General features: G+C 41.0%; 1 protein-coding gene across 7 annotated transcripts in view; it reads right to left on the reverse strand.

Annotated features, from left to right (window-relative positions):
* Positions 1-24,629, reverse strand: part of LOC113969950 (myocardial zonula adherens protein-like) — a 59,980-nt gene extending 35,351 nt beyond the window's left edge. Inside the window, exons 1-4 of one of the 7 annotated variants that reach the window (XM_027688336.1) lie at positions 19,495-19,599; positions 13,793-13,882; positions 4,785-4,943; positions 2,439-2,531 (exon numbers count right to left, since the gene is read on the reverse strand). In XM_027688336.1, coding sequence (XP_027544137.1) covers positions 2,439-2,531; positions 4,785-4,943; positions 13,793-13,882; positions 19,495-19,578 — 426 coding nt within the window. In that variant the 5' untranslated portion in view covers positions 19,579-19,599. Of the gene's footprint in view, positions 1-2,438; positions 2,532-4,784; positions 4,944-13,792; positions 13,883-13,985; positions 14,005-14,855; positions 14,877-15,714; positions 15,742-19,494; positions 19,609-20,912; positions 21,129-24,256 lie in introns of those variants that run through there. The other 6 variants (XM_027688329.1, XM_027688330.1, XM_027688335.1 and 3 more) reach the window with 6 other exon arrangements.
* Between the last annotated feature and the right edge of the window lie 1,862 nt (positions 24,630-26,491).

Below are 26,491 nucleotides of genomic sequence, written 5' to 3' on the forward strand. Positions count from 1 at the left end.
GAAAAAACAAACAAACAAACAAAAAAGAACAAAACAAAAAGAAAAAAATTTTATATAGAATAATTATCAAGTTTACCTATTCTTTCAAAGGGAGCTACAGAAGAGTAAGACCCGAAGTTCATTTTCACAGTACTGGGATGCTTAGGGTGTACAGGCCTCCAAGTATATTCTTGCACCTCATAAACGAGCAAACAAAACTTGCTAACACAACAAAATGCTGACAGAAATAAGGCACAAGTATCTCTGTTTACTGCAGAAGCCGTTCTTTTTGAAAGGACAAGAGGACGCTTGGCAGCTCTCTATTCAGAAGGATTGTGTACATGGAGTGGGCAGATTGTAAAAAGTCACAGAGTGAAAAGCAGAAGAATGCAAGAAATAAGGAAATCTAGAAGGGTTTGGGTGAACTGCAGAAAAGCTTTGATTAAGAAGGAACTGACTCATCAGGTACATAAAGAAGCAACATCAAGAAGACTTAAGGATGAAACAATTTGAAGCAAGGAAGAGAAGTCAGAGGGCTTTGTTGTGTGAAAATTAGTAATTTTCTGTTATGTACACAAACTCATGCTTAAAAACTGAAGGGGGAAAAATGGCACAAAATTACTTCATTCAAGAAGAGACCAAAACCCAAACAGTGTAAATAATGACAAACAATCCAATAATAAAGAGGAAAAGAGTGTTACTAATGGAGGCCAGCCCAACTCACATTCTTAGATGGATCAGATTTGTTTCTTGATAAAAACATAAGGACACTAGGGACTGATATGGAGGACCAGGAGTGTTCAGTAACCAAGCCACACACAGATTAGGTCAGCACAGGGAGCAGAAGCCAAGTAATTACTGTTAACCTTATATAAAAGTGTGCTCATGTAAAGACAAACAAATAAAAGCAGAAATGCTTTAGATGGATTAAGAAAGTTACAAGATAAGACCTCGTGGTGAAGAAGCCCAGGGCAGGATATTGGAAGCACAAATTTCAAACAACTTTATGAAAAAAAAGGATTCCTGAAAATTGATAGGAACAAAGGCATAGTGATTGAAAGCTGAAGCAAAGAGTATAGAAAGGATTTTAGACACGGTCCCCAAATAGGCAAAAAGTGACAGTCAAGTAAAAACAAAATCAAACACCAATAACTAACCAAACCAAAAGCTTATTTTATCAGATAGAACAACACTTGTGGTTCCTTTCAGGCAGTTTAGAGTATCAAAAAAGGGGAGGATTGTCTCATAATGGGCCATTTATGTCACGAGTGCTTCATAAACTGCTAATTTGCTGCAGAACTAGATATTCTGTCAGAGCTGGTCAGAAACCCTTAATTAAGAAAGAATTTCTGACTCAAGCAGGATTTCTACTGGTCTGACAGAAGACCTGGAAATGCAGGATATCACCAGTGCTATTCAGTAAAGATCAGCAGCAATGACAACAAAATTGCACCTGAATCAGCATTTACCTGCACACTGGGTGGGAGAGTCTTGAGAGCAGCATTACAACTATTTAACACAGTTTACAGAAATTGAGCTTTCTTTCTCTCTTCCTCTCAAGTCAGGGTGATTTTTTTTTGTTCTTCTTTTTTTTGTTGTTTGTGGTTTGTTTGGGTTTTTTTGAGACTAGTTACCACAGAGTAGAAGTACCTGTTTACAGCAAGGTCTGATTTTTATCACTAACACAGCATGCAGAACTGACAGCCTCTCAATCGGGATGGCAGAAGGGCACAAATCAGAGTCCCAATCCCTTGAAATCAGAATACCTTTAATGGCCAAAGCTTCATCTGAACGAGGGGTGTCAAACCCAGTGTCGAATATAAATCCAAAGCAAGTTTTCAGGGAGATTTTTTGGACCAAAGAACTCAGCAGTTTAATATGCAGGATACTTCTACAGACTGCAACAGCTTCTACTGCTAAAGCAGCGTGTCAGAAGAAAGAGAGGTCATCAAATGACTACTGAAATGTTCAATTAAGAACAACAAGGTAAGTAACTTTTTAGAACTGCCAAGCACTTTTATATTAAAGAATACTGCTACTTCTTTTACCACAGTGTCTGAACAACAGAGTCAGTAAAATAGAGCAAAGTGTGTTGAAATGACACCAAGTCACCCATTCCTCTTAACTCTGTATGTTATTTAGTCAATTCACCTGCAGCTTCCTGGTACACACATCTCCACTAATTATGAATACACACAGACCATGGTATCAAGGTCATTCTTTTACTTCCAAGAATTTCCAGGCAATTAGTAACTCCATATGCAAAAGTATCCCTGTCCTGCTTTACCTTCCTGCATGGAAAGATAAAGAAAGAAAGGAAACTACAGATGTCACAGAAACCAATGAAATGGAGTGAATTGGAAAATCAGTTCTGTTCTGCTAAAGCAAAAGAAAAGTTTCCAGATAACACCAGGGCAGTTATTCCCATATGCTTTCCCTACAAGTGAGTGGATACTTACTTTCAGTTCATTTGTAAGCTGCTGTATTTTTCGTTTCATTTCATCATATTCACCATACATTTTTTTTCTTACTTTTTCCAGAGTTGCTCTCACCTGTTGTCAGAAAAATCAAATGCCTTCATGAAACTTATAGATGATACTGTTTATATCAGGACATGATTTTTTTCTATGTTCTTCATCGTTACTTTCCATAATTTCCATTATTAATCTATCTCTACATAACAAGTTACTCTTAAGAAGAAAAAAACTTAAGTCTCAAGACTTGCCTACATAGGGATGATACAAACAACTGTCTCTATGAGTAATTCTAAACTTCTCTGTAGACACTTAAACATTTGTAAATTAATAATTTAAATAAATGAATTTAAATTAAATTATCCATAAGGTATTCTAACCTGATTACTAAATGAATTAAAACTAATTTGAGCATATATAGTTTTATTTCTGAAAAAAAGCATCCACACATAGATTTAATTCACCTTCATACTTTTGTAAGTGGTTGCTTCCCCTGAGTATCCTTTGAAGATAAACTTTTCAAACTTTTATTTACCAGTGCAATTTCAAATCTGAAGAACAGAGAACTCAGTTTGATTTTAAGAACTGTGGATGCAAATTATTCCCTGTCTTTCTAGAAAAAAAGAGGAAAAAAAGACAAAAAAACCCCCAAACCAGCTGGCTTCCAGCTCTGGTTTACATGCCATTGCAATCTTGTTTGCCTGCAGTCAATATTCCAGCTACATAATTCAAACTGTTTTTTTCCTTTTTCCCCTTCACCCCTATCAAAGTGGTGAGACTGACTGCAGACACTCTCAGGCACCAAGTTCACCTGAGCTCACCTGTGCAGGCTCGGGGTGTGGGGAGAACTCCAGCAGAGCCTTCTACAAGAGGGGATGTTTCCAGGAGCCCTGCACAGAGCACACCCACTCCCTCCCACAGAGAGGGGCACTGGCCACCAAACCCATGTACTCAGATCCAGAGGAGGCCACCAGCAGCTCTGACATGGCCCATCATTTCTGTTCTGTTTAAGTCAGCACACACACGGCACAAGCTCAGGACTCTTTTTTAAGACTCTGCTTTTAAAGGCAAAACTTCTCTGGCATGCCAAAGTTCACAAATCAGCACAGCTGAACTCAACTTCCAGAAGATGGGAGAGCAAGAGCCAGTATGTGTCTTCCTATATCTTTCCCACTTTTTCCTGGAAGGATCAGTACCCTGAATGCACAAGCAAGACGTGCAGTTCACCTGGTGTGTCGTGTCCCTCCCTCCCGGGAGCCGGCTGGGAACAGAAAAGGGCAGGGAGATGGTCCCAGTCTCAGCAATCTACCCCAGGCACCAGGAATAGTGCAGTTTGGGGAGCTGGCCCTGCTGCATGACAATTCACCTGCTCCTTGACACCACCCCAACAGGGCAGAGAAACTCCCCAGGCTGGAAAGCAGCACCGGGGCAGTTTCTGTGCTTTGCCAGCACTGCAGCAGTGACATTCCCTGACATGCCCTGAGCTTGAAAGTGCTGAATACTGGGAGGGGAGCCCACAAACTGTGAGTAATGAGGGAAAGAAGCAAGTGCTGATAGCTATAGAGACCAGGCAGATGTTAAGAGCACACATAATTACAGTCTCTTACACTGCTGGTTTGGCTCAGTGTTCCTCCCTTTATATCAACTCCGTTTGCACTTGAATCCAGTGTAACCTGATAACCACTGACCAATGGCTCCATGGGTGGTGAGGGTGGATGGAAAAAGAAGGTCAAATTATTTGCCCTGGGGTAATCAGGGTGTTAATTCCAAAGCCTGAGAGCCAAGGACTGATGGGCTGAGCTTCAGGCACAGAAAAATTTCAAGCAGCATCAGAAACACATTTTTTGTCTTTCAGGAGAGCTTCTGCCAATTATGATAAATGAGCATGCCCAGAGAAAGTAGTACAAAGACATCATTATTGGGCTGACTATTTTAAGGCTGCCCCAAAATATACCCCAGTGATTTTCCTACATCACCTCATTTAGAAGCCCTTTCAAACCTGGGGGGCTTGGGGATGGGGAAGCAAAGGAAGAGAGGGGAGAGAGTTTGTCCTTCCAGGTGTCTGCTTACACAGTTTATCCTGTCAGCAAGAATTTTCATGTACCACTTGGCAGAGAGGCCTTGAGTCTGGACTGCACAGTTCCCAGGTATATATAGCATGTTTTTTCTCAATTCAAATGCCAACAAGGTGAGCCTTTAGCTTCTGAGGAGGTCCCCAATTCAAACTCAGGTGTTGGGCTGGACAGCAGTCATCCCATTACACACTCACAGGTCTACAGGAATATATGGAAAGGATATTTGACAAATTTTGAAGCTGAAACTGTAACTCACTTCCTTGATGTAATTCATCTCTTCTTTCAGCTGATCAGCTGACCAGCCATAAACCACCATTTCTCTCTTGTGGTTGTTGTCAGTTCGATGCACGACGCCATAGACCATCCCATGAGAGAGCTTCCCTGGACACATCCCATTGGGTACATGGTACAGCTCCTTAAAGTGGGGGGAAAAAATAATCATTTTAAAATCAGACTAGAATAAAAAAAAACAAAACAGCAACATAGGGCCAGGAGAGACAGCCAACTATGATGATGACCAATTTATAATTGATAGAGAATATAGAGATGTCTTTTTTCCACTGCCTTTGATGGAAATGACATAGGCACAGCTGGAGGAAACAGATTGGAGAGGCAGAGTCATGTGACAAAAAGTTATCCTGCCTTATTTGCTTTCACCAACACATGCCACTTTTCTGCATTCTTGCAAAGCACTGTCAGGTCTCTAGTTCCTTCTAAACTCTTGTACCAACAGAATTGTCCCTCACTGGCCAAACTCCCTGATGCAGGAAACATAAAAATTCACAAATTTACTTAAAAATTATTGAAAGTTCTAAGAAACGGAAATTAAAACATTTTAGGCAAGGTTCCTTAAAAGAGAGTTCAGAAAATATCTGTTTATCTTGAAGATAAACAAAGTAGAACTTCAGTTTGCACTTGAAGCTAAGTAAGGGCCTCCAAGGCAATCAAAAGCTCATTTCATGGCTCCATTTCTCTTACAGAAGTTGTAGAACTGACATTGTAAGAGCTAAGGCAAAGCTATGAAACAGCATTCATGTGAGTGTTCCAGCATTGTTAACTATTGTAGAAGGATAAATCTTCTAAATCAGGTCTTGCTGTGTCAATAGAAAGGCTGTTTAAAAGTGACTACATTTGTTATTTTAATGATCTGCAGAAATTTGTAAAACGTGCTTGTGCTAAGTTGTAGGTCTTGCTTCAAGGCACTCCTCCCAACAGACTTCTCTTATTCATCTCATCAATACACTCAGTAAGAAAAATACTCATGCAAACAGCAGGAATCATTTCCCTCAGCATGTAAATAAACATCTGCAAGGTCAGATGTAACCACCTGACCTGACAACTCACCCAGCCTTCCTTCCAACCAACCCAGAGGAGCATCCTTCTGCAGCAAGCACCTGAAATGAGTCAGTCTCCAGAGCTACTCACTTCTCTTCTTGATTACAAAGAATTTAAACCATTAGCTCAGACAAAGAGACTTCCACATCACGACTTTTTTTAAAAGAGGAGAAAAATATTCTTCATTAACTTGAAGTATTTGCAAACTACAAACCTAAATTAGTGGTTTTTTTTCTGAATGGAAAGTTAGAAAGAAAGTTTGGAAACATGGCTGTTACTGCTTAGCTTTGCACGTTGTTTTGGAAAGGCCAGTTCTGAGGAAAAATCAGCTATAGGTGATTTTACTGAACTTTCGTGTGCTGGATATACCAGGATACAGGTAAATTTGAGAATATTTATTACATTGACTTTAGAATAGGTTTGGGGTTTATTGTTCAATAAAGACAACAGGACAACCTTTAGTAAATTAGGAGTCTAAGCAGTGTCTAAATACTCTCTTTGACACCAAACAGAGGCTGAAAGATCAGTGTCTTATATCCACCTGCAGCTGCATCCTAGAACATCTCCAGCCCTTACCCTGGCAGATAAGAGGACAGCAACTGCAGTCTAAAGCAGCAGCAGTTTCAGTCTTAGCAGCCAAACACAGCTGGGGTGGCAACATAAGAACAAATACTTCTTTGAGTAAGGGGAAAATGAACATGAAAATTTACTTGCATTAAGAAAAATGGGTAAAGACAGACATTTGTTTTACATTGGGTCCCCCCTGCATGGCACTGACAGATTTTCAAAACTGTAAATCCTACTCATGTTCCTTTATAACATATTTAATAGCTTAATCATGTTGCTGAAGCTTGGGGGGGTTGGTGCAGGGCTGGGAGGGGAACAACCACAGAGCAGACACCTAATAAAGAACATTTCAGGCAAAGAACAACAAAACTGTAAGCCATCAATTAAAAAGAAAGCCTTAAAACCACTTAATGATAAAACATTGGGCAACCAGCCCTACCTATACCTGATATAACTTTGCATGTACATGCAAAGCTCCACAGCCTCATAATCAGCCATTTCATAACTATGTATTATTGGGGGTTTTTTGTTTTGTTCTCTGGATGTGCACAAACAAAACCTCCACATCTGATATTTTGAGAACAGGGAAATGCAGGAACTAGACGGGACATGACTCAAAACTTTTTTGTGTTTGTTTGCTTCCAGGGTTGTACAGTTTCTTTCATATCTTCATTGCAGCTCCTCCCCTGCATCTGGATGATGGGATTACACACAAGTTTCCATCTTCCTGATAACAGAATGAATAATCACTCTGATTGTTTAGAGGTTACCAAGGCACCAGACACTGAATTCATAAATCCATACCCTTTACCCATGATCATTCATTTTTAATGAGGTGAACAGCTGAATACCAGCAACACCAAGACCCTTTGTGCCTCTGAAACATTAGCAGAATTGTCTGAAGTGCTGTTTGCAGAATTCTGTATGAAAAACTATTACCAAGTTCCTTATTTTTAGAATATTATGGACACATTCCTAAGGAATGTTGTGAAGGATTTCCACCCCACTCCCCCCAAAGAAAGACCTACAAGTTCAGACCAACTCATTACAGGTGGAAAATCACCCATGGCACTTACATATGTATTTCACAGATGAACAGACTTAAATTTACATCATATTGGGCAGCAGGATTAAGTATGCACAAAGGCAAACTGCTTACATCTCTTGTAACAATGCTAAACTTGCCCATTATCTGTATTTGCACAAGCCTCCCAAGATGCCTTTGTTACTTCTCTTTCAGAAGATTAGAAGAATCTCCATCATCTGTTGACTGTTACAGTTCTCTTATGTGCTACTTAAAACACAGGATATTGTTTTTACCTTCTCCTTATTCCTCCTTCGTATCACAATCCTCAGACAAGCACTTGTTAAAATTTCAGTACAGTTCTTGCTTGATTTAAAGCCGTGTGAACCAACAACTACACAAATAACTTCTCTGATATTTCTTCAGCCATTTTCATTGCTGTTCTATTCCAGCTTTGTTTATCTTCTACTCCCCCTTTTCTCTCTTTGGTAACTCCTAATTTCCGCTCAGTGACCACTTGTTTCAGGGTTCTGTATAAAGAGACAAAGAAGGGCTGACCTGATGCAGCCTCCTCTTAGAGGACTGGTTACAGTCAGAAAGTTCTGCTCGATGCAGGGTTCAGAGCTGGATGGATTCCTTGGCTTGTTGACTTTCTTAATACACCTTTGCCTCTAAAGGAGGCCTTGCTGAATAGCTCAGTTCTCAAATTTCTCCACAGCTCTATGTCACTAAGGATGCATCGAGTACACTTTCTGCCAGTTTGCCTCCTCTCTTAAGCCACTTCCACCCACCTTTGTCCATTTCTCTCCACTGTTTTTTCCTTTTCTGCCTCGTCCTCTGCTTTTCCTCTGTCACATTCTCTCTCTCCCATGTTTCCTCTTTCATAAATCCTGGATTTTCCACATCCCCAAGGAATACAGAACAGTTTTTTGCAGTCACTTTTCATTGTCTTCCTCTATGTCCCACACATACCCACGTATTTTTCCAAGTGGGTCCTCAATGGCCTCCACTACAGTGAGGCATCTCAGTGAAGATAACAGCATAAGTAAATAATGCAAGTAAATACTGTAAAGCTAAGCAGAAAAGTGCTTGAAGGTTTCACTAGATTCGTCAACCATCCCTGTTTAAGGCCAAAATATCAGTCAAATCCCTTCTGATGTGAGCTGCTGATCTGAAAAGGCAGACTAAGCTTAAACAATTCATGAATATTTCCTTGTGCCTGCAGTCAGTTCTGTGACAGCCCAAGGTAACAGCAAGATGCACATGCATCCTGTATCAGCTTCCAGGAACAGGCTTTGTCTATGTTGCAGCAACAGACATGTTGGTATGGTCACAAGAATGTGCTCAAGAAATGTAGACTGTGTTTACTTAACTAATAAGTATTTCATACAGAAGCCTACACCCCAAGGTTGCAAAAGCCTTGATAATTGCCATGCATCCTGTTTATGTGTCTGTCCAAGGACGTAGCACACGTTAGCATGAAATAGGTGAAGCAAAGACATTGTAAAACCAAACCCTAAATATGAGTTGTTAGCTGCTTTTTTATGGCCCATGGTTTTATTGGCATCACAAATAACACTGAGGAATGATGTGCTTCCTAATCTATCTCCATCAGTTTTTTTAATCAAAGTCAGACAGCCCCACACTTCTCCATGCCCCAAAATTGAAAGCAAAAGCACAGAAGACACTTTGAGGAAAAAAGAACATCCAATGTAACACTTAACACAATTCTGGGTTTAGCATTCATATGACCTTCAAATTTTCCTAACTTATGATCTTCTGTTTACCTACACATCTAAAAACTTTGAACAAGAGCTGTATCAGTTAATGAAGCTTTATCTTTTCCTTAACAGCCACATTCTAGACGTTTCTGAAATATCCAGTTATCTTTTACTTGTTCACTAGTTATACAAGGAACAAGAATATTCAGGTTGTTACTTAGGTTACGTATTTTCTGTTCAGTAAAATGACACATATATACCATTGAGGTCACCAAGAACAGTTACTGTGCTCTGATAAAAGGTACCTCTGTTATGTTTTTTCAGATTCCTCCACAGCCCATGAAAATCTTGTTACATTTATGGATGTTTTATATAAAAATAGTATTAAAATGGGGAAAATATGCCATGACGTAAGACATGAGTGTTCTTAAATTCATGATGCTAAACAAGAACCATCACTTAACACATTCCAACTTTTAAGCTCCTTGGGTGTAGAATTTAAGTATCCATCTCAAAATATAGAAGTGAGAGGCATTATAAAAAGTCATATCTCATCCATGAAATCTGTACACAGAACACCAACGTTTATGCATTAGGAAAATAAGATACAACAAATGCAGCAGTAACCTCAGAAGTCAAGGGAATTCCTTCTGTGGTTTTCATGTAGGGCTGGTTTTATTAGTACACATCAAAAATCAAGCAGTCAGTGCTGGAGAGACTGAGGAACAGTAACATCAGCCACCTGCAGCCCATGAGCCACATTTGCTAGGGCACAAGTTCTGCTCTGCAGACAGGAGTGGGCTGGCAGCAGCAAACAGGCACTGTCCCAGATTCCATGTGCACAACAGCCCCTGCTCACTGCACTCATGTTCTCAATCCAGGCCTGACACGAGTTTCTGCTTGATTCTCACCATGACATACAGGAGTAAATCCCTCTTCTGGCTTCTTCACAGCCTACTTTTTGTGCTGGGGAAAATTCATGCATTTGAGGATGTATACAGCCAAAGTACCAAGCAGAGTTTAAGACTAAACGCTGCTCAAACTCAGGTAAAAGCCACAAAGACAGTAAAGTGACACAAATTTCTGGTGTATCATCTCATTTTCATTCTCTTGTCCATGTGTCAAAATGAAAAAACAAGTCTGTCTACATGTATCTCCATATTCTGCCCTCAAAAGCTTCGCTGCAGCTTCCAATGACACTTCCAAATTTAGCCATGACAGTGAAGAAAGAGACTGATGGATAAAAATAAGCCCAATCCCAAAAAGGGACAATACAATTGTCTGGTAGCCCTTTATTATGCAAGACAAGAGGCTTCAGGACATGCAGATTTTGCATACAATCTGCCAAACACAATATGCCTTTGTACTTCATGGTGAAGTAAACAGCCTCACACTACTGTCATCCATTGTGTATCATGAACAAAAGTAATGGAACAAAATCAGAATAGTCTCTATAGAATAGCCTCTCTACCTAAAGTGCTGACAATTCAGAGATATCCAGCACTAGGCTTTTAGCCTGTAACCAACCAACCAGCCTCTACCTGTCAGTGAAGTTCTCATACTCTTCTTTCAAAGTGTCATAGCCTAAATATAAATACAAAAATTCAACCTGACACATTGGAGCACAAGCTCACTCTCCCTTCAGCTTCTGAGATCAGTCTCTAACTGCACCATCTGCCAGCCTTTCACAGAAGACAGGGAGAGGCCACCCTAGTACAGTAATGCCTACAGCAATTTTGTTGCAAAAATCTACCCAGATCCATCACTTCAATCTCTTGCACCAGATCATTTTTATTTCATGGATGTATAGCAATAAAAAAGTCAACCTAGAAACTTTCTGCACTGATACAGATTGAATGAAGTACAGCATACATTTTCCAGGAAGCTTGGACTACAGTGAAAAAGGCCAAGCCAGCAGCTACCAACTGATACAGGATCACTTCTGATCTGCAAAACAACTCATGGGAAGGATCAGCACTAGCAAGAGCTGCCGTGCAGTTCATGAGCTGGTTCTGCAGCTGAAACATCTCTTAGTGGTCCTGAGCCCAAGAAAGATGGAGCAAAGTATCAAACAGTCAGTGAGCCACCACTGTGTCACAGCAGGGCAGCTCAAAATCACCTCCTTCTAATGAAAGATCTGAAAGAGGAGATTACAACCAAATGTCACACACGGTGTATTTATAGTTTCCTGGCATTCCCTCGGACACTAAGAGGCCTTTGCTCTCCTCCCTCACCAGCAGAGACAGAGACAGGGAATAGTCTCTCCTCAGCACTTGTCCTGCCCAAACAACACAAGAGTCCTGCCCTGCTCTGACTGCAGGACTCGTTTGAGCACTCCAGCAAACACTGTACAATCCCACAGATCACCCCTGCAGTTCATTTCTGTAAGTCACACAGCATATGAAGACAGCACAGAACTCCAGATTCCAACAAGGAATCTGATGTTAAAACTTCATTCTTACTGAAGCTGGATTTTTTACCTTAAGTTGTCAAGTGCAAAGCAGAAAACGGAGCAGTTCCCTAATTTCTGTTATCCTTATTTCCAAAAAGGGAGCACAATTCTCAAAGGACAGTGTGTGGATTACCTAAATTTGTTAAACTTGTTCTTCTCCAAGTGCTTTAAGTGATTTCATTAACACAAAGTCAGCTGAACACTGGTGATCAGCAGAGATACCTGATCACCGCTTTTAGGAGATTTTTTTTAATTAAATTGGAGTAAAAGCATCACAGCATGACTAGGTCATGAGGCATGTGTGCACTGTGAGTTATTGTATAACTAATTCAAATAGATAATGCAATAGATTACATAGGCAATAAAAATCTACACGTAATATGTTACTGCCTGGCTTTGGAGACGTAAGGAAAGACCAGTTCACAATCAGTGATTTTTCTGGAGCTGCTTCCATACACTGCAATCTGTGGGGTAATTTTGTTAATTACACAGAAACTATAAAACATAAATAGATGGCACAATTCCTCTGTGGTTTTTAATTGCTATGAGTCTGACTGATTAGATCCCATCTAGCTTTGAAGACTTTCTAAAAATCTTTAAATTGTCTAAAAGCACTGAACTTCAGAAAACTGCTCAGAACATACAGCATTTAAAACACACACTGTTTTTTTGGTCTCAGCTAAAAAGCTTCCATCTCTTAAAAATCACTGAGCAGTATCCTGAGCCAAATAATGTATTTATTATCTTTCATATCCTTGCCTTAACATTCTCCGATATAAAGCCCACTCGCCTTTACTTGTGTTATGTGGGAAATAACAGCTCTCATTAAATATAAGCTCCCACAGAGAAAAAAAATTGGTCACGTAAGAAAGTCACTCCAAATTGTCCAAGCCCTAGTCATTCAGACTTCTTTCTTATTATTACACTACTCAGCCCCATAAAATGAGTAAGCCATGAGTCAACATCTACCCTCCTCAAAAACAAACTCAGACTCCTCTCAGGGCAATGAGCCCCAAGCTTAGGCCAGTCTGAGGGTTGCTGCAATCAGATACGAGCTGGCAAAAGACTGACAGAGAAGCTGCTTCAGTGCCACAACTAAACCCATCTGTACAAAATGAATTATTACTATTTAATGCTGGCCCAAAGTTAGTTTGCATTAAGGCCTATTTAATCTATTCTGTAAGTAGCATTTCTAGAACTTGAAGGATCAATTACTCTGCCAGAGCACTGAATGAAAACCTGAGTGTGAACAATATTCGAGCACAAGAAACATCTGATAAGGAATCCTTATCTTGACCATTTTACTTTGCTTTTTTTTTTTTTTTTTGCTTTGGAATATTTGTCTTTCTGAGTAATTTTATAGTTATTTTTGCTTCTAAGTATCACTAAGAAATTATTTCAAGTAAATCCTACTGTTATTTTGCTTCCTATTGTCATTTTACTATTCAGACATTGGGTCTGGCAAACTTCACGAACTTCTTGTTTGATTTTGATTTATCAAAGTATAAATGTGGTGAAGTTGTAGAGCCTGTCCAGCTTCCCTTTTTAGACTCTGTTCTTAAGACAAACTCAACATCATCTCTCACTCTGAAATAGCTCTTAAAGAACAAGTTCTGCACCAAAGCAAATTTAAGATTTTTTTGTGTGCACATACACGTTTCTACAAAAAAAATTGCCATTCTGAACCCTTCTAAGCACATGACCTTCAAATCACTTTCACTTCAGAACAACCTTAAATTCTTCGTTTTGTATTTCTTATTTGTATATCACTTTACCAAAATTAGCTGACACAGCAAAACATCCAGGTCCCTGGCACAGCAGCTCCCATCCACACCAATGCCCAAACCTTGCACACTGCTAAACCTACATAAATATGAAATCCCCTTCAGCTCAGGAGCAAGATCCTGTTTGATGCAAGACCCAGCTCCTGATGAGTTTCCTGCTCTTTGATATATAAATATCAAACAATCAAGCTTTAAAGGTACATCAGTCACAAATCACCTCCAAACCCTCTGTTGTGCCTCCACCACTGTCCTTTTTGCAGTTTTATTATCCCTAACTCCAAGGCTCAGGCTCAAAGCTCACTGCAACTAATATCAGCAGCTATGGAGGGCAATATTTACTCCCAGCTTACACAGAATTTAGCTTTGATTCTTCAAACTTACGCTTTTCTTTCTTTCAGTTTCCTTCACTCCCTGTTCAGGCTGTGACACTTCATCAGGTGGCACCGTCAAACGTAACCTACAGACGTTCATCTGGAAGAAAAACAACATTTAGGCATTACAAAGAATTATTTTAATAATTCACTTTACAGAATGAACTGTACTAACATTCAGGTTTGAATTCACTATTTTCTACCTTCTACCACATAGTGGATGAAAGATTATTTTTTAAAGGTTAGAGGGGTTTTTAGATGGCAAAAAATAATTCAAGGGCATCCCCACAATTACATACCTGAATAGCAAAAATCCATTTCAATCAACAACTTGTTCTTATGTACTCATAAATGACATTATGAGAACTGAGAGAACAGAACAATGAACGTCATTTTCTACTTTCTGAGTTTTGTTTGCTGATTGGCCATACTTTTAATCTTCAAAAGAGATTATTTAGAAACAGAGTGTATTTTAGAGTGAATGCTTCTTTTCTGTTCAGTATATGGCCAAATATTTGAGCCAAGGGATACCTCAGTGCTGTAACTCTACTGAATGTGAATAGGAATATTATTGAAATCTCTTACATACAAATTATTTATAAAAACTAAGCTTCAAAACACTTCAGAAAAAATTTAGGCAGTGTTTGCCAATTGATTTTAGAAAAGCCATTAGGGACAATATCTTTCTGTCCCCAATTGCAGTTTGCCTTGCTTTGGGCTGAGACTTCTTTGGTGTAATGATATTTTCAAATCAGTGCATTTCATACAAGAAATTTTGTTAAAATTTTCAGTCTCAGTCCTGTTCAAGAGACATTTTTGTGGGAAACAACTGTAAGTCCTAAAGAGAGCACAGCAAATGCTGAAATAAGAAATTTGGCAGTCCAGATTCGAAGCTGCACAATACCTTCCTGTGAAATCCCAGCTGTCTTTTGACAACAAAGAGAGCCCTTAAAGCTCTTCCTGTAAAGCCCTGAAGTGTCCCTTTCATGATCACCATGGGCCATCACCACTGCTCTTCTGCAGCCCAGCATCCCATGGGATCTAGATCTCTCCAGTTTTTCCTGACTACCCACCTTCAGTCATGCTGAATTTGTGTCTTTCTCTCTAAAATACCCCTCCCACTGCTCTTATCCAAACTCACAGCTCACAGGTCATTACAGCACTTCCTTTGGCCTTGAAAATGGCAATAATGTTCAGACCTTTTTCAACTTTTCAAACAGACTTTAACTTTTTCTTCTTCCCAAATAAAAGCAATCGGAAGAACTATCTGCAAATATCTGCAGCAACTTCACTGGTTTTAACTCCTTTCTTTAAATCTGTTGAGAGGACAAATCAACAGCATTTTGACTACTGGTATGTTGTCAACTGTATTTAAAAGATATTATGTATTGCATTCTGTCTCCCTCTCAGTTTGGTCTCCCAGGTCTGCAAGGCCTGTTCTGCCATTAAGGAACAATGTCCTGACATGCACATAAAGTTCTTATAAAATATGTGAGATGTGTGAAGAAGGAATAAAAAGTCTCTAAGAAGATCAAGGTGAAATATAACCTACTCTTCAGACACATCTGTGAAGGCAACTTTTTGTGCATTGTTAATTCATCAGTCATGCATGTGCTAGCAAATCCAGAACAAGAAGCCACAAAGTCATATACACCCCCCCCCAAAACTTAGCATAAGAGCAGGTTATGCATTCATATTTGATAAAGAATTCTGAAACAATGAAATGCATTTAAAAATTATCAGTCTTGGCACACTGGCTTTTGACACAGCTTGGCTGCTGTGTTTGTTCCAAGAACACCAGACTCTCCCCATATACTACAGGAGCTGATGGTGCTTCCCACTTACAAGTCAGTTATCAAGATATATTGATAGTAAACTCCTCATCTTTAAAACTCTTTGATTCATAATGTAATCGGTATCACCTTTTCTCACCTATTTAATTTCCATTTCCCCTTGCCCTTTCTTCCCATTAGCTTAGTAAGGCTCTTTCCTCTTAAAACATCCCTGTTTACAACATGAAGGGAAGCAGAGACTGGCATTCCTCCATGTCAGCAAACAAAGACCAGAGTCACAAATAGGAAATAGAACTGAATCTGTGCTGTGCAGGAAGTGATGGAAGAGGCCAACTTTTCCTCACAGTGACTTCAAATGAAGGACAACTGCACAAACAGAAATGAATGGATTGCTAGGATAAAACATTAAAAAACCCTCAGATAAGTAGAAATAGATAATGACTGGCAATTCAAAGTTAGGAGAAATTGAGTTGTGTATGATTCTCTGAAGCTGGCAAATAGCTTGCCTGCTAATCAGCACAGGGCTAATTATAGGCAACAGAGACTCAGAGTGCAGTGATTGTAAATAAGTAATTACCCCTGTACCTGTCTACCAGTCATGACTGACTGTCACATCACAGAGCTACTATGAAGGAAATCACAGAATGGCAGTCAAATCATAACAAAGAGGCTGAAAATACAAATTTACAATTGTTGAGACTAAAACCACTGTACAATCAAAGGGTTGATATCATTTAAATTGTTTTTTCTTGGCCTTTTCACATTGCCTTATCCACTACCCCCAGTTGGCAATCAGCTAAGGATTTCAGCCTTGAAGTGATGCCCAGTAAGGCTTGTACAGCAGTGGCAAAGTACCACCCAGTTCCTTGCTGGGACAAACCTACACAGGCTGTACTCTCACTATTGTTTATAACAATAGGACTTCCTCAGCATCCCTGGGGAAACAGCAGCAAACATATAAAGCAGCCACCCACTTCTGCTCCTGGCAGGCCCCAGATGATGCATTCTACCCAAGGACAGAACCACAGACCAAGTTGCTAAAATGCAGAAACACTGTGGATGTTGGAAGGGAAAAACAAAACCTTTTTCCTCTAACCCCCAGAAGCAGTCACAAATACTGTACATGTTCTGTTCTTGCTGTGCAGTGCTTTCTGAAGGATCAACACACTGTACCATTTGTCAGCAAGTTCACTGGAGCAAATGAATGAGCAGGCTCACATGGAAATCACAACGAGCCCTCCTCCAGCAGCAAACACTGCTGTAGTGATGCCTTCAAATGGAAATGAGACTGTGACAAGAAGTGCCTCGACTCAGTGCCAAACAATGGCAGGATAATGTGCATGAGGATGAAGAAGTAGTTTCCAGAAACAAATCGGGTAATGCAGGAATGGGGAGGAGAATGAGAACTCCTCCAACAGGGAAAAAGTTGTGATTCAATTTCCTTCAACTGCTTACTGACAGTAAGAACAGGTGAGAAAAAATAGGAACAGCCATGGCTTCCACCTCCCTTTACGTCACTGACATTGTCACTTTGTGAGCACAACTTTTAAAAAGAAATACCAGGTAGAAGAAGAACCAGGTATATTTCTAATAATCTTTCAGATTTTTGTTTAATTTGCAGCATCTGTAGCTTGGGCAAGTCACCAATATAAGTAAGCTTAATGGTACCAACATTTTATGTTCGCTCTTGGCTTTTTGACACCAACGACCCATGAGTGGCATTTCCAAAGCTCATCTGGCATCACTTGTGAAACAAATACACAGACGGGAAAACAAAGACTGACGGGTTCAGCCCAGCACAGCACCAGACAGCAAAAGTTTGCTGAGTGCAGTGAAAATTAACAGGTCAAGACATGCTTTTTTACCAGATTTCTAAGAGGCTACTGGGACAGCATAGATGAGAGCTACTGCAGTATGGCAGTTAAGAAAAAAACTCAATCTAGGTTAGTTTAAAATGTTGGGAATTCATGGCCCAGATCCACAATCCACATTTATGTTTACCATCCTACTCAAATCACTAGGGTGCAACTTAAAACAAATAAAGATGACAGATTCTGTTTGAATAATGTTCTTCAGCCTCTTCTTCCCCCTTTCTAAAAAACAAAGCACCCAGAAAGGCATTAATCATAGTTAACTATGGACTGAAATAATTACAGAGTTAGCATTAAAATAATGAGCAATGTTGTTACAGAATAACCAAAATTACTAGTACAGCAATAGAAAAATACAGGCTGCTGTACTACCAACCAGTCCTATTCTAAGATTTTTACAGGAGCCCCACAGGAAAAATGTGGTTCAATATTGATCCAGCTTCAAATCAACTTTGGATTTAAACATCACCAGAATTTAATATTGTTGATATTGTCTGATAATAAAACTGCATAGGGAAAACACGTTTGTCAAGTAAATATCCACTGCCCTACCAGCTCAATGCACAAAAATCACTCCCTTTGCCTAAAGCCCAGTGTCAGCTTTAGACTTTTGAAGGTGAGGGCAGAAAAACAGTGGATGTTTAATCTCAGTCAGTCCTAAAAACCAAAGAAGAAAGTACTTTCTTTGCTCATTTATCTGTTGATTAGCCTGCTCCATTTATGAAAGCTCTGCTATGAGATTCCACACACAATTAAAGGGCACTTTTCCTGTGACCACAAACACACAGGAATGTGACACACATCTTTCATTTATTCAGCAGTTATTCTAACTGTTTTCCTCCCCTTTTCTGACAACTCATGGTAAGGGAGTCATATTTCACTAAAAAAAAGGGACAACAGCTTCCCAGTGGGTTGTATTTGCAAATTAAATTTTTACTAGTTTCCTTAAGAGAATGTATTAAATACAGTTCATCTTACATCATGCCCAGTAAATCTATCAAGGGGATGAAAACACGAAAATTATCACCTAAACACAAGTTCCCTTACTTTAACTTCTTTAAGAAATACTAAAACAGGAAAACTCAATGGGAATACGGAAGACATATAGGGAACATAACTATGACTTTCAAGTCATCTTAATTTTTCCACATACATGAGCAACTTCAATTTTTATGAAGACCAGCAATCTTTTGCTGTGGAAGAGCCTGACCTTCTTGCTATCATGTAAAACAGAGTAACACAACATTCTTCATTGTTTCAATTAGGAACTCATATTTTTGGAGCATCAAAACAATCACTGCATAAATCAAGAAGCTTCATGATCACATGGATGTACTTCTTTGTAAGGACAAGATTATCACTTATTTTGATTTATTTCTTCACATGTGGAGTGAGCACTCAATGATAGCAGTGTGGTTACAGCAGCAAGAAAAGGGCTATTTAAAGCTGGGTGGCTGTAGAAACATTCCTGTCATATCTGCATGAGTTTTAACAACTTTTTAGAAGCACTTCCCAACAGATTAATACATCGTTCTTAAATTTAACGCATCTAAGAAAATTTAAAAAATACAGCAATAAATCATATTTCTGTATCTGAGGAACTGATTATCCAAACAAATTACTATTGCCATCTAAATCGTTGTGGCGAGCTTCCTCACGACAGGCAGAGCCTGGGCAGGCAAGTTCTGAGTTTCAGATATCCAGATGCATTTCAAAGACGCAGGGAGAAAGTCTCCAACACAAGCACACCTTCCCGAACAGCCGGGGACCAGCGCTACAAAAGCCTGGCGGGACACCCCAGCAGCTCATTTCCCCGCACCGACATCGAGCGCACAAAAAGATGCTCTCGCACGGCGCAAAATAAGAGAGGAGAAAGAAAAGGGAAAAAAAAAAAAAGGACGGAGGAAAGAAAGAAAGGAAAAGCGCTCCGCAGGTGAGTACAAAGAGGGGGTGTCGAACCGGGGGTGTCGAACCGGGGGTGTCGAACCGCCGCTCCCCCGCGACACCTCCCGCGGGCCCTCCCCGCCGCCCCCCCCTGCCCCGCGCACCTTCCGCCGGGCGCGGCCGCCGTCCCCGGGCTGTCCCCTGGGGGTGGTGGCGGTGACCGTGAGCCCGGAGCTGTAGCGCAGCATCCCCGCGGGCCGGCGGCACCGACTGCGGCTCCGGGGCCGCTCCGCCCCGCGCACTTGGCCGCGGGCGGCCGCAGGGGCCGGGCGGGGGCGGGACGGGCAGCGGGGACCGCGCTCCCCCCTCCGCCCAACCCGCGCCCCCGCGATGCCGCCCGGGACACCCGAGGGCCCGGTTTCCTCGCCTGGGATGGAACTGGGCGAAGTGGCCGCGGGACGCGGAGGTCCCGGTGCGGGGCGGCATTGCCTCCGCTCATTACTGGGTGTCGGGGCGCAGCGTGGGGAGAGGGGCTGCGAGAGGAGATCCGGGTGGGTCCATCTGTCACTCAGCCACCTCCCGGGACTGGAAAATGGGGGCTAGGGCTCCAGGGAGTCACTGGGGGCCACTCCGTCCCATTCTCCTGTACCCACCTCTGAGCACTCTAACCAGAGAGTGATATGTGAAACCTGGACACTGTCTTCGCTTTCTTCCCAAAGCAGCAATCCGTGAGCGACCCAGGGCTGTCAGTCGTTATCCGTGCTCCAGGAACGGGTACCAGACTGATCCAAAAGCACCCAGAGCCCAGACAGCCGCGGGTTGACGGGCACAAAGCCGGTGCAGCTCAGTGCATGAGTGACAGCGCCAGCCTGGGTGCCAAAGGTCCAACAAGGTGAGTCGGGTCTGCTGGAGCCGCCTGGCCCCGAGCCAGATTGCAGGTGTGGACTTCAGCATTTCAGATGCTCTCAGCTCTTCCGGAGCTGGGCTGAGGGAACGCCACAACCCTGCCCCACATCTTCACCCACAGCCTGGGCCACGTCTGTCATGAGCAGTGCATTCCTCAGTAATCAAGGGAGTTATAATCAAAGGAGATGCTTTTGTTTGAAGGAAATGGCAGAACAAATACCTTAAACAGTGTTTTTTAAATAATTTATCTCCTGTCTCCATGTAATTAAATTAAGGCCATGAGAAAACACAGTTATGGCCATGCAGTGTCTGTGCCCGATAAGATGTAAAGGACCAGAGTGTTGAAGAGAGGAAAGTAATTTGCATTGGAAAAATGTAAATTGCCTCAACCTCTCTGTGTACAATGCCTCTGTCCGCTTCTGCCCCCAAATGTCTGTCTCCAGGACAAGATACTCAGCTGTCAACACAACAGGGGTCTGAGGAAGAGAGGTAGAAATAATTGCCCAACCCAGAGGAATGAATGAAGGTTCTGCATTTAGTATTCAGCATGTTTTTTGGTTTTTTTCCTAGCTACGATTCTCTTCTCCTCCAGAGGAAGGTAATAGAGCCCAGAGGAAGGTAATATAGCCCAAGGCAAATAAGTTAGAACAACCACTTGTATTTGTATTTCTCTCACCTCAAGATTGGCTGCATGTTTTTGTGGGAAGGTGTCTTGTGCCTACAAACAATTGCATTTCCATATGAATCACACCTGTCTTAGCTCCTGGTTGTAATGCTGCTTTTGTGGGTTTGCAGGTGCAGAATAGGTTTATCATCAACATCTTCCTTTGCAAGTATGTTGTCTACCCACTGGGCTGTCATTTACTTGTTCCTGGTTATTCTGGTGAGCAGGAATGTCTCTATTTAAATTCTGGTCTGCAGAGAGCCGGTGACCTTTGTGGTTTCAGCTGAGGAGGAGTTCATAGACCTGCGAGATTGTCCTGGTTATTTAGAAGTTGTGCCCTCTGGACTTCATTTCCCTCTGGGAAAAGGCACTGCAAGGCACAAACAGGAAACTGCTTTCCTAAGAACAGGCACAGAGATTAAACTTGTACCACGCCAGGGGAAAGGACCTCCCTTCCCATACACTAAAACATGAGAGAGTAAGGCACAATAATCACACCTCTGGGAGAATCTACAAGGTCTGCATCAACTTTGGAAATACTGATAATTTTGATGGAAATTTTGTTGGTGCAGATGAGGAAGACTTGTTCATGGATAATACAAAGACAGATAATAAAAATACAATTTTCTCAGTTATATCTACCTTACTAGCAGCACCCCCAATTCTTGGAAAATAGCAGCAGGACATGTTTACCCAATTTACCAATATTTGTTTGAACAGAAGCATCTTCTACTTTTTTGGCACATCCTCAAATTAATATCCTCTAAGAAAGAATAACCTGCATGCATAGCTAGTAAACTCCTTTTTTTGGATACTCTCTGAATCTTCTTCCCCTCCCCTCAGTTAGGAAGCTGCCCAAGTGTAGTAAGGAGTCTAATTTGTTTGCTGCCTTGCCAGTTGACTGTGTACCCCATGCAACCATGTGCAGTCTCTTCAGCCCTTGTGTTGGCTCTTCAGCCCCTGTGTGGCTCTTTGCATGAAAGCAACATTTTGAATAACTCTTTCTCCATCCCCAAAGCTGTGATACACTACAGAGATTACGAAGTCAACCACTAATATTGAGTGAAGAACTGGTACCCCCCAGACAGCAAAAAGGAAGCTCAAGAGAAGCCGTTGCAGCAATATGAGACGTACACAGAAGGATGCAAAAAAAGCTCAAAGTTATAGAATTAGTTTTGGATTAAAAGACAGGATAAACAGATTCAGAACATTCAGCTTGGACAAAAGATAATGTTGGGGAATGGGCAACAGAGGCATAGAAGATCCTGACTGGTTTGCAGAAGTGAACCAGGAGTAGCTGTTCATTATTTCCTACCCTTGAGAGCAATGGATTTGAAGGAAACCAGGGACCATATTTGTGTGTGAAATTATGCCAGAAGAATCAGTGATCATGAAGAATGTAAATGCTCCCAAGAAGCAGATGGGTAAACTCATGGAAGACAAGCCACAAGGGCTGTAAAACATGAAGATACATCTACAACTACTGCCACAGGAGGTCCCTGAACTGTGGGTTTGCTTCCTTGATACCTCCCCAGGGACAGGATGTCTGAGCACTGTCTTTTCAGCCTTGGCATGATGGACTCCCCACCAACAGCAGTAAAGGTGACAGGCTTCTAGCAAGCAACAGGTTTCCTCTGCTCTGAGCAGCTCTCGTGCCCAGCTGTTGCTTGCCCAGGACCAGCTCTGCGTGTATTCATGGCTGCAGCTCCTTATTCCACATCTGCCATTCTCTCTCACCCCCTATGGAAGCTGAAACCAAGGAGTGACAATCCACAAAGTCACTCTCTGTTTTGCTCCCTGTCTGGTTTTGGCTTGTCCCTGTTTGCCAAGCAAATACACAATATGGTGGCAGAACATAATCTGAGCAGGATGCTGAGCTTTCAGTTCAAAACCTGGCACAGTGCTTTGTGACTGCAATGATCCAAAGGCACAGCAGGTTAATTACAAGATGACACTATAGTATGAATATCTGGAGCAATAGTTGTTGTGACATAGCTAATATAATTACACAGAAACTGCAAGAAATTTAAAGTGTAGGCACCTTTTTTGTTTTTTGTACACTACCTTGTTCACCCTCACCAGTGTTACTGAAATATTTTTTTCCCCAGGAGGCCCAAAGACCATTTTGCTGTGGGAAAAATGAAACAGGATATCACAAAATCAACAGACATTTCCATGAAAAACCCTTGGTCACAAGATGGACAACAGAGCATGCAATACATGGAGTAGGAAGCAGGTCTGCCCTAACAGGACAGCAGATCATAAAATAATTCCTGCAAGAGTGGGTAGCCTAGTCTTCCCATAACAAATTGCCTAAATGTGGGCATGATAAAAAGTAGATTATTATTTTCCCATCAAAATCTCCTCTCCATCTTCAGGCTAACTGCTGATACAGTCAAGAGGAAGAAAAAAGTTCCAATAGCACATGATCAACTGCAATATTAATCCCATAAGATTTAGGAATAATTGCAGAGGTACAAATGGAACAAGAGCTCACACCTGTGGTCATTAAGGTTATAAAGTCCCATTTGTATTGCTACAAAACTGAGGTCTTATAATTAACTTCTAATAGCCTACACTTTCCAGGGGGATTAAGATCTATTCTGCCTTCATCATCCCTAAGGTATGAAACCCATATAGAAGAAATTATCAAATGGACAGGTGCATGTAAAATATTTCAGAACCAGACTTACTAAGAACTGTAGGCTCAAACAACTCTTTTTCCTCAAAGCTGTTTCTTTTTGCTGCCAGCTCTTATCCTTGTATTCTACAGACACACACTTAGCTCAGCATCATGGAACTATTAAGCTCTCCTTTTTAGGCATTAAAAATGAAAATTTTAGACTGCTAATGGTCATAAACCATCTTGTTAGGTGACATATCAGAAACTGAACTCCCAAATTCGGTTGTCATAGGTGCCCTGAAATGCAATATACAAACCAACACATAATATTGTGCAGTTCTTCTCTTGAATAATATCTCATCTTTCCCTGGCAAATACATCTTTGCTGCATTTGGAGCTCCTGTGGTTTATAGTTACCCTTTTGAAGTGACATAACACACACAGCCACCTGAATGTCCAGCTTGGTTCAGCTACAAGCATCATATCACTTCTCAGACCTTTAATTGTTTACTCTCACTTACTGCTCTTGGTACATGGCTCATACAAGATTACTACAAAAACTCAGAGCCTCTCCTGCCGATCTCACATAGACAAATCTAAAATTAGGAATTCCCACACCAGGAGTTTGAAATGCAGAATACATGTTTTATTTTGCAAAGCCCTCAGTACCTACTTCATGCAATTATTTCAGTTAGGGTTGAAATGAATAAAAATAAGAAATTCCTGGAGTTACCTGCAATAACAGCTTGATTCCATGCTTGCTGACAATGTAGAGTCACAGACTGTAACTGCAGGAAATGTTTCTTTGAATGTCTTCTGCTTTTAATTGTTGTCTTACTTTTGTACTTGAAGTCCATCTTCCTGTCGAGTTTCTCAAAGTATTTTTTAACTATGTATCAATAAAGTCACAAAATGCAAGATAGCTCAATAAGTAATACAATGTGCACAGTAATTTCCTCTGGAAGAGACAGGAAGGACAAAAGAAAATGGATTAGTCAGTAAAAATTGTATCTGGGCATGAACACAGAGCAGGTCCATTGAAGCCAATCATGTAATGATAACAGTAACAGGATTCTACCATGTACCTTTATGCAGATATATGTATGTCAGTGTATTTCACACAGTTTGTACACCTAGCAGTTAAAAAAATGAGAATTACACCTGGTAGCTGTGATCTGTAGAGTCAGACTGTTAAAAACAATTTATAGAGAAATAAAAATTACTACCACTAAGATTTCAAAGAAGGCTGCAGAGCCCTAGGAGGGCATGTTTTTCAATAAAAAGATATTTTTACCTGTATTTGGAAGGGCTTTTTATAATTTTACAGCTATAGTCATGGAACTGATTTTATTAAATAAAAAAAAAAAGCTTGAACTTTAAAATCAACTGAGAAATATGAAATATATTGAGGCAAATACAGGACAGTTTCATTTATCATGAATATGTGGCCACATTTGAATGAAAAAAATAGCACTATAAGTTTTCAGTCCCAAACTTGCAGGGATTTAGATAGCATCAGTGAAGATTTTGCTGAAGCATATAGGGCATCAATCCAGTTGTGATTCAGCAGAAAAAGTACCACCCCTTGATTCACCTTCAGCATTTCCTCTTTCCTGGAGGTCTCCACTCAGTTCCCAGCTGGGTCCCAGCCCACAGCAATGTGGCTCCAGACACAGGTGCAGTGCTGGAAGCCTGTCCCTCCCCCTCCAGCAGCAGCTCTGGGTTTGGGCAGTCCCTGCAAGCACAGATGTCCCATAACAAGCAGGCAGTGCAGGAGCAGCAGCATTGCTCACACGGGGTGTGACAGCTGGGTCACGCCATGGAACTGGTTATGGTGGGAGGAGAGGAGAAAACAGGCACACCCCACCATCAGCACCACTGCTGCATTGTCAGGGAGCTGCATTTGGAATCATATCCCACTCCCTGGAGATAATAGCACATGATAGATCCCTTCTGATTCCAGTGTTGTCATTGTGTCAGGAAATAAGGAAATTTCAGAGGCAGAAATAAATTGTGGAGTGGAAGTTCTTCTGCAAGTGTAAGGAGTGGAAATATTTCAGGGAGTGGGAGTGTTAAGGAAGGGAAATACACCCTGAGATGAGCTCAGCTGGTTAGAGCATGGTGCTAATAAAACCAATATGGGCCATGCACTTGTGGGTCCCTTCCAACCCAGAATGTTCTGTGATTCTGTGAAATCACTACATGTATTTGACTGACTGCTTTTAGCTTACAAAGGAGAAGGTGAGACATTTCATCTTTATTTCTCCACAGGAAAGGAAACATAGAAGAATTAGAAGGGCAAAACTATATTCTGCTTCAGCTCTATTTTATGGTAGAAGGCCAGAATAGCAAGTGGTTGACTTCAGCCCTGCTTCAGGGCAGAGGATGATGGAAACTTTTTCTAAACAACAAAGAAACCAGACATTTGTCTAGAACATCTGCAGAGATGCTACAGAAGTTCTTGGCTGTTGGGCTTCTCCCTTGTTTTAGATCTGGTATAGGGCCTCCATATTCTCCCATCTCAGAATAATAGACATGGGAATGTAACAATTCCTAATGGCTCTTGCAGCCCATTGCCTGTCTGCACACAGAGCTGGAACACAGAGCTGTGCATAAAAGTTGTTTAGTGTAAGTTAAAGATCTCATTCTATTATTTATCTCCTTTCTACATACTAAAAAGAAGTTTATTAGAAGTCATATAAAAAGAAAAGAAGGTGGAAAGGAGAGGTATTTTAACTATAAAATATCAGGTCATGCTGACTCTTGAAATAAGGGGACCTTCATCAGGAAAACTTTGGTCCCTCCAGATCAAAAAAAACATTCTAGCAGATGTATCTGTATCTACAGTATAATGAAATTTTCTTCTCCTGTCACCAAGAACTGCCTTATTTCCTTTGTGTGCAAGTCATTACAATAATAGAAAAAAGTAAAGTCATAACACAGGAGATAATGTTGGGTCTACTGGAGT

Source organism: Neopelma chrysocephalum, unplaced genomic scaffold (assembly GCF_003984885.1).
Source record: "Neopelma chrysocephalum unplaced genomic scaffold, ASM398488v2 Primary Assembly neopelma1_75, whole genome shotgun sequence".
Lineage (NCBI taxonomy): Eukaryota > Metazoa > Chordata > Aves > Passeriformes > Pipridae > Neopelma > Neopelma chrysocephalum.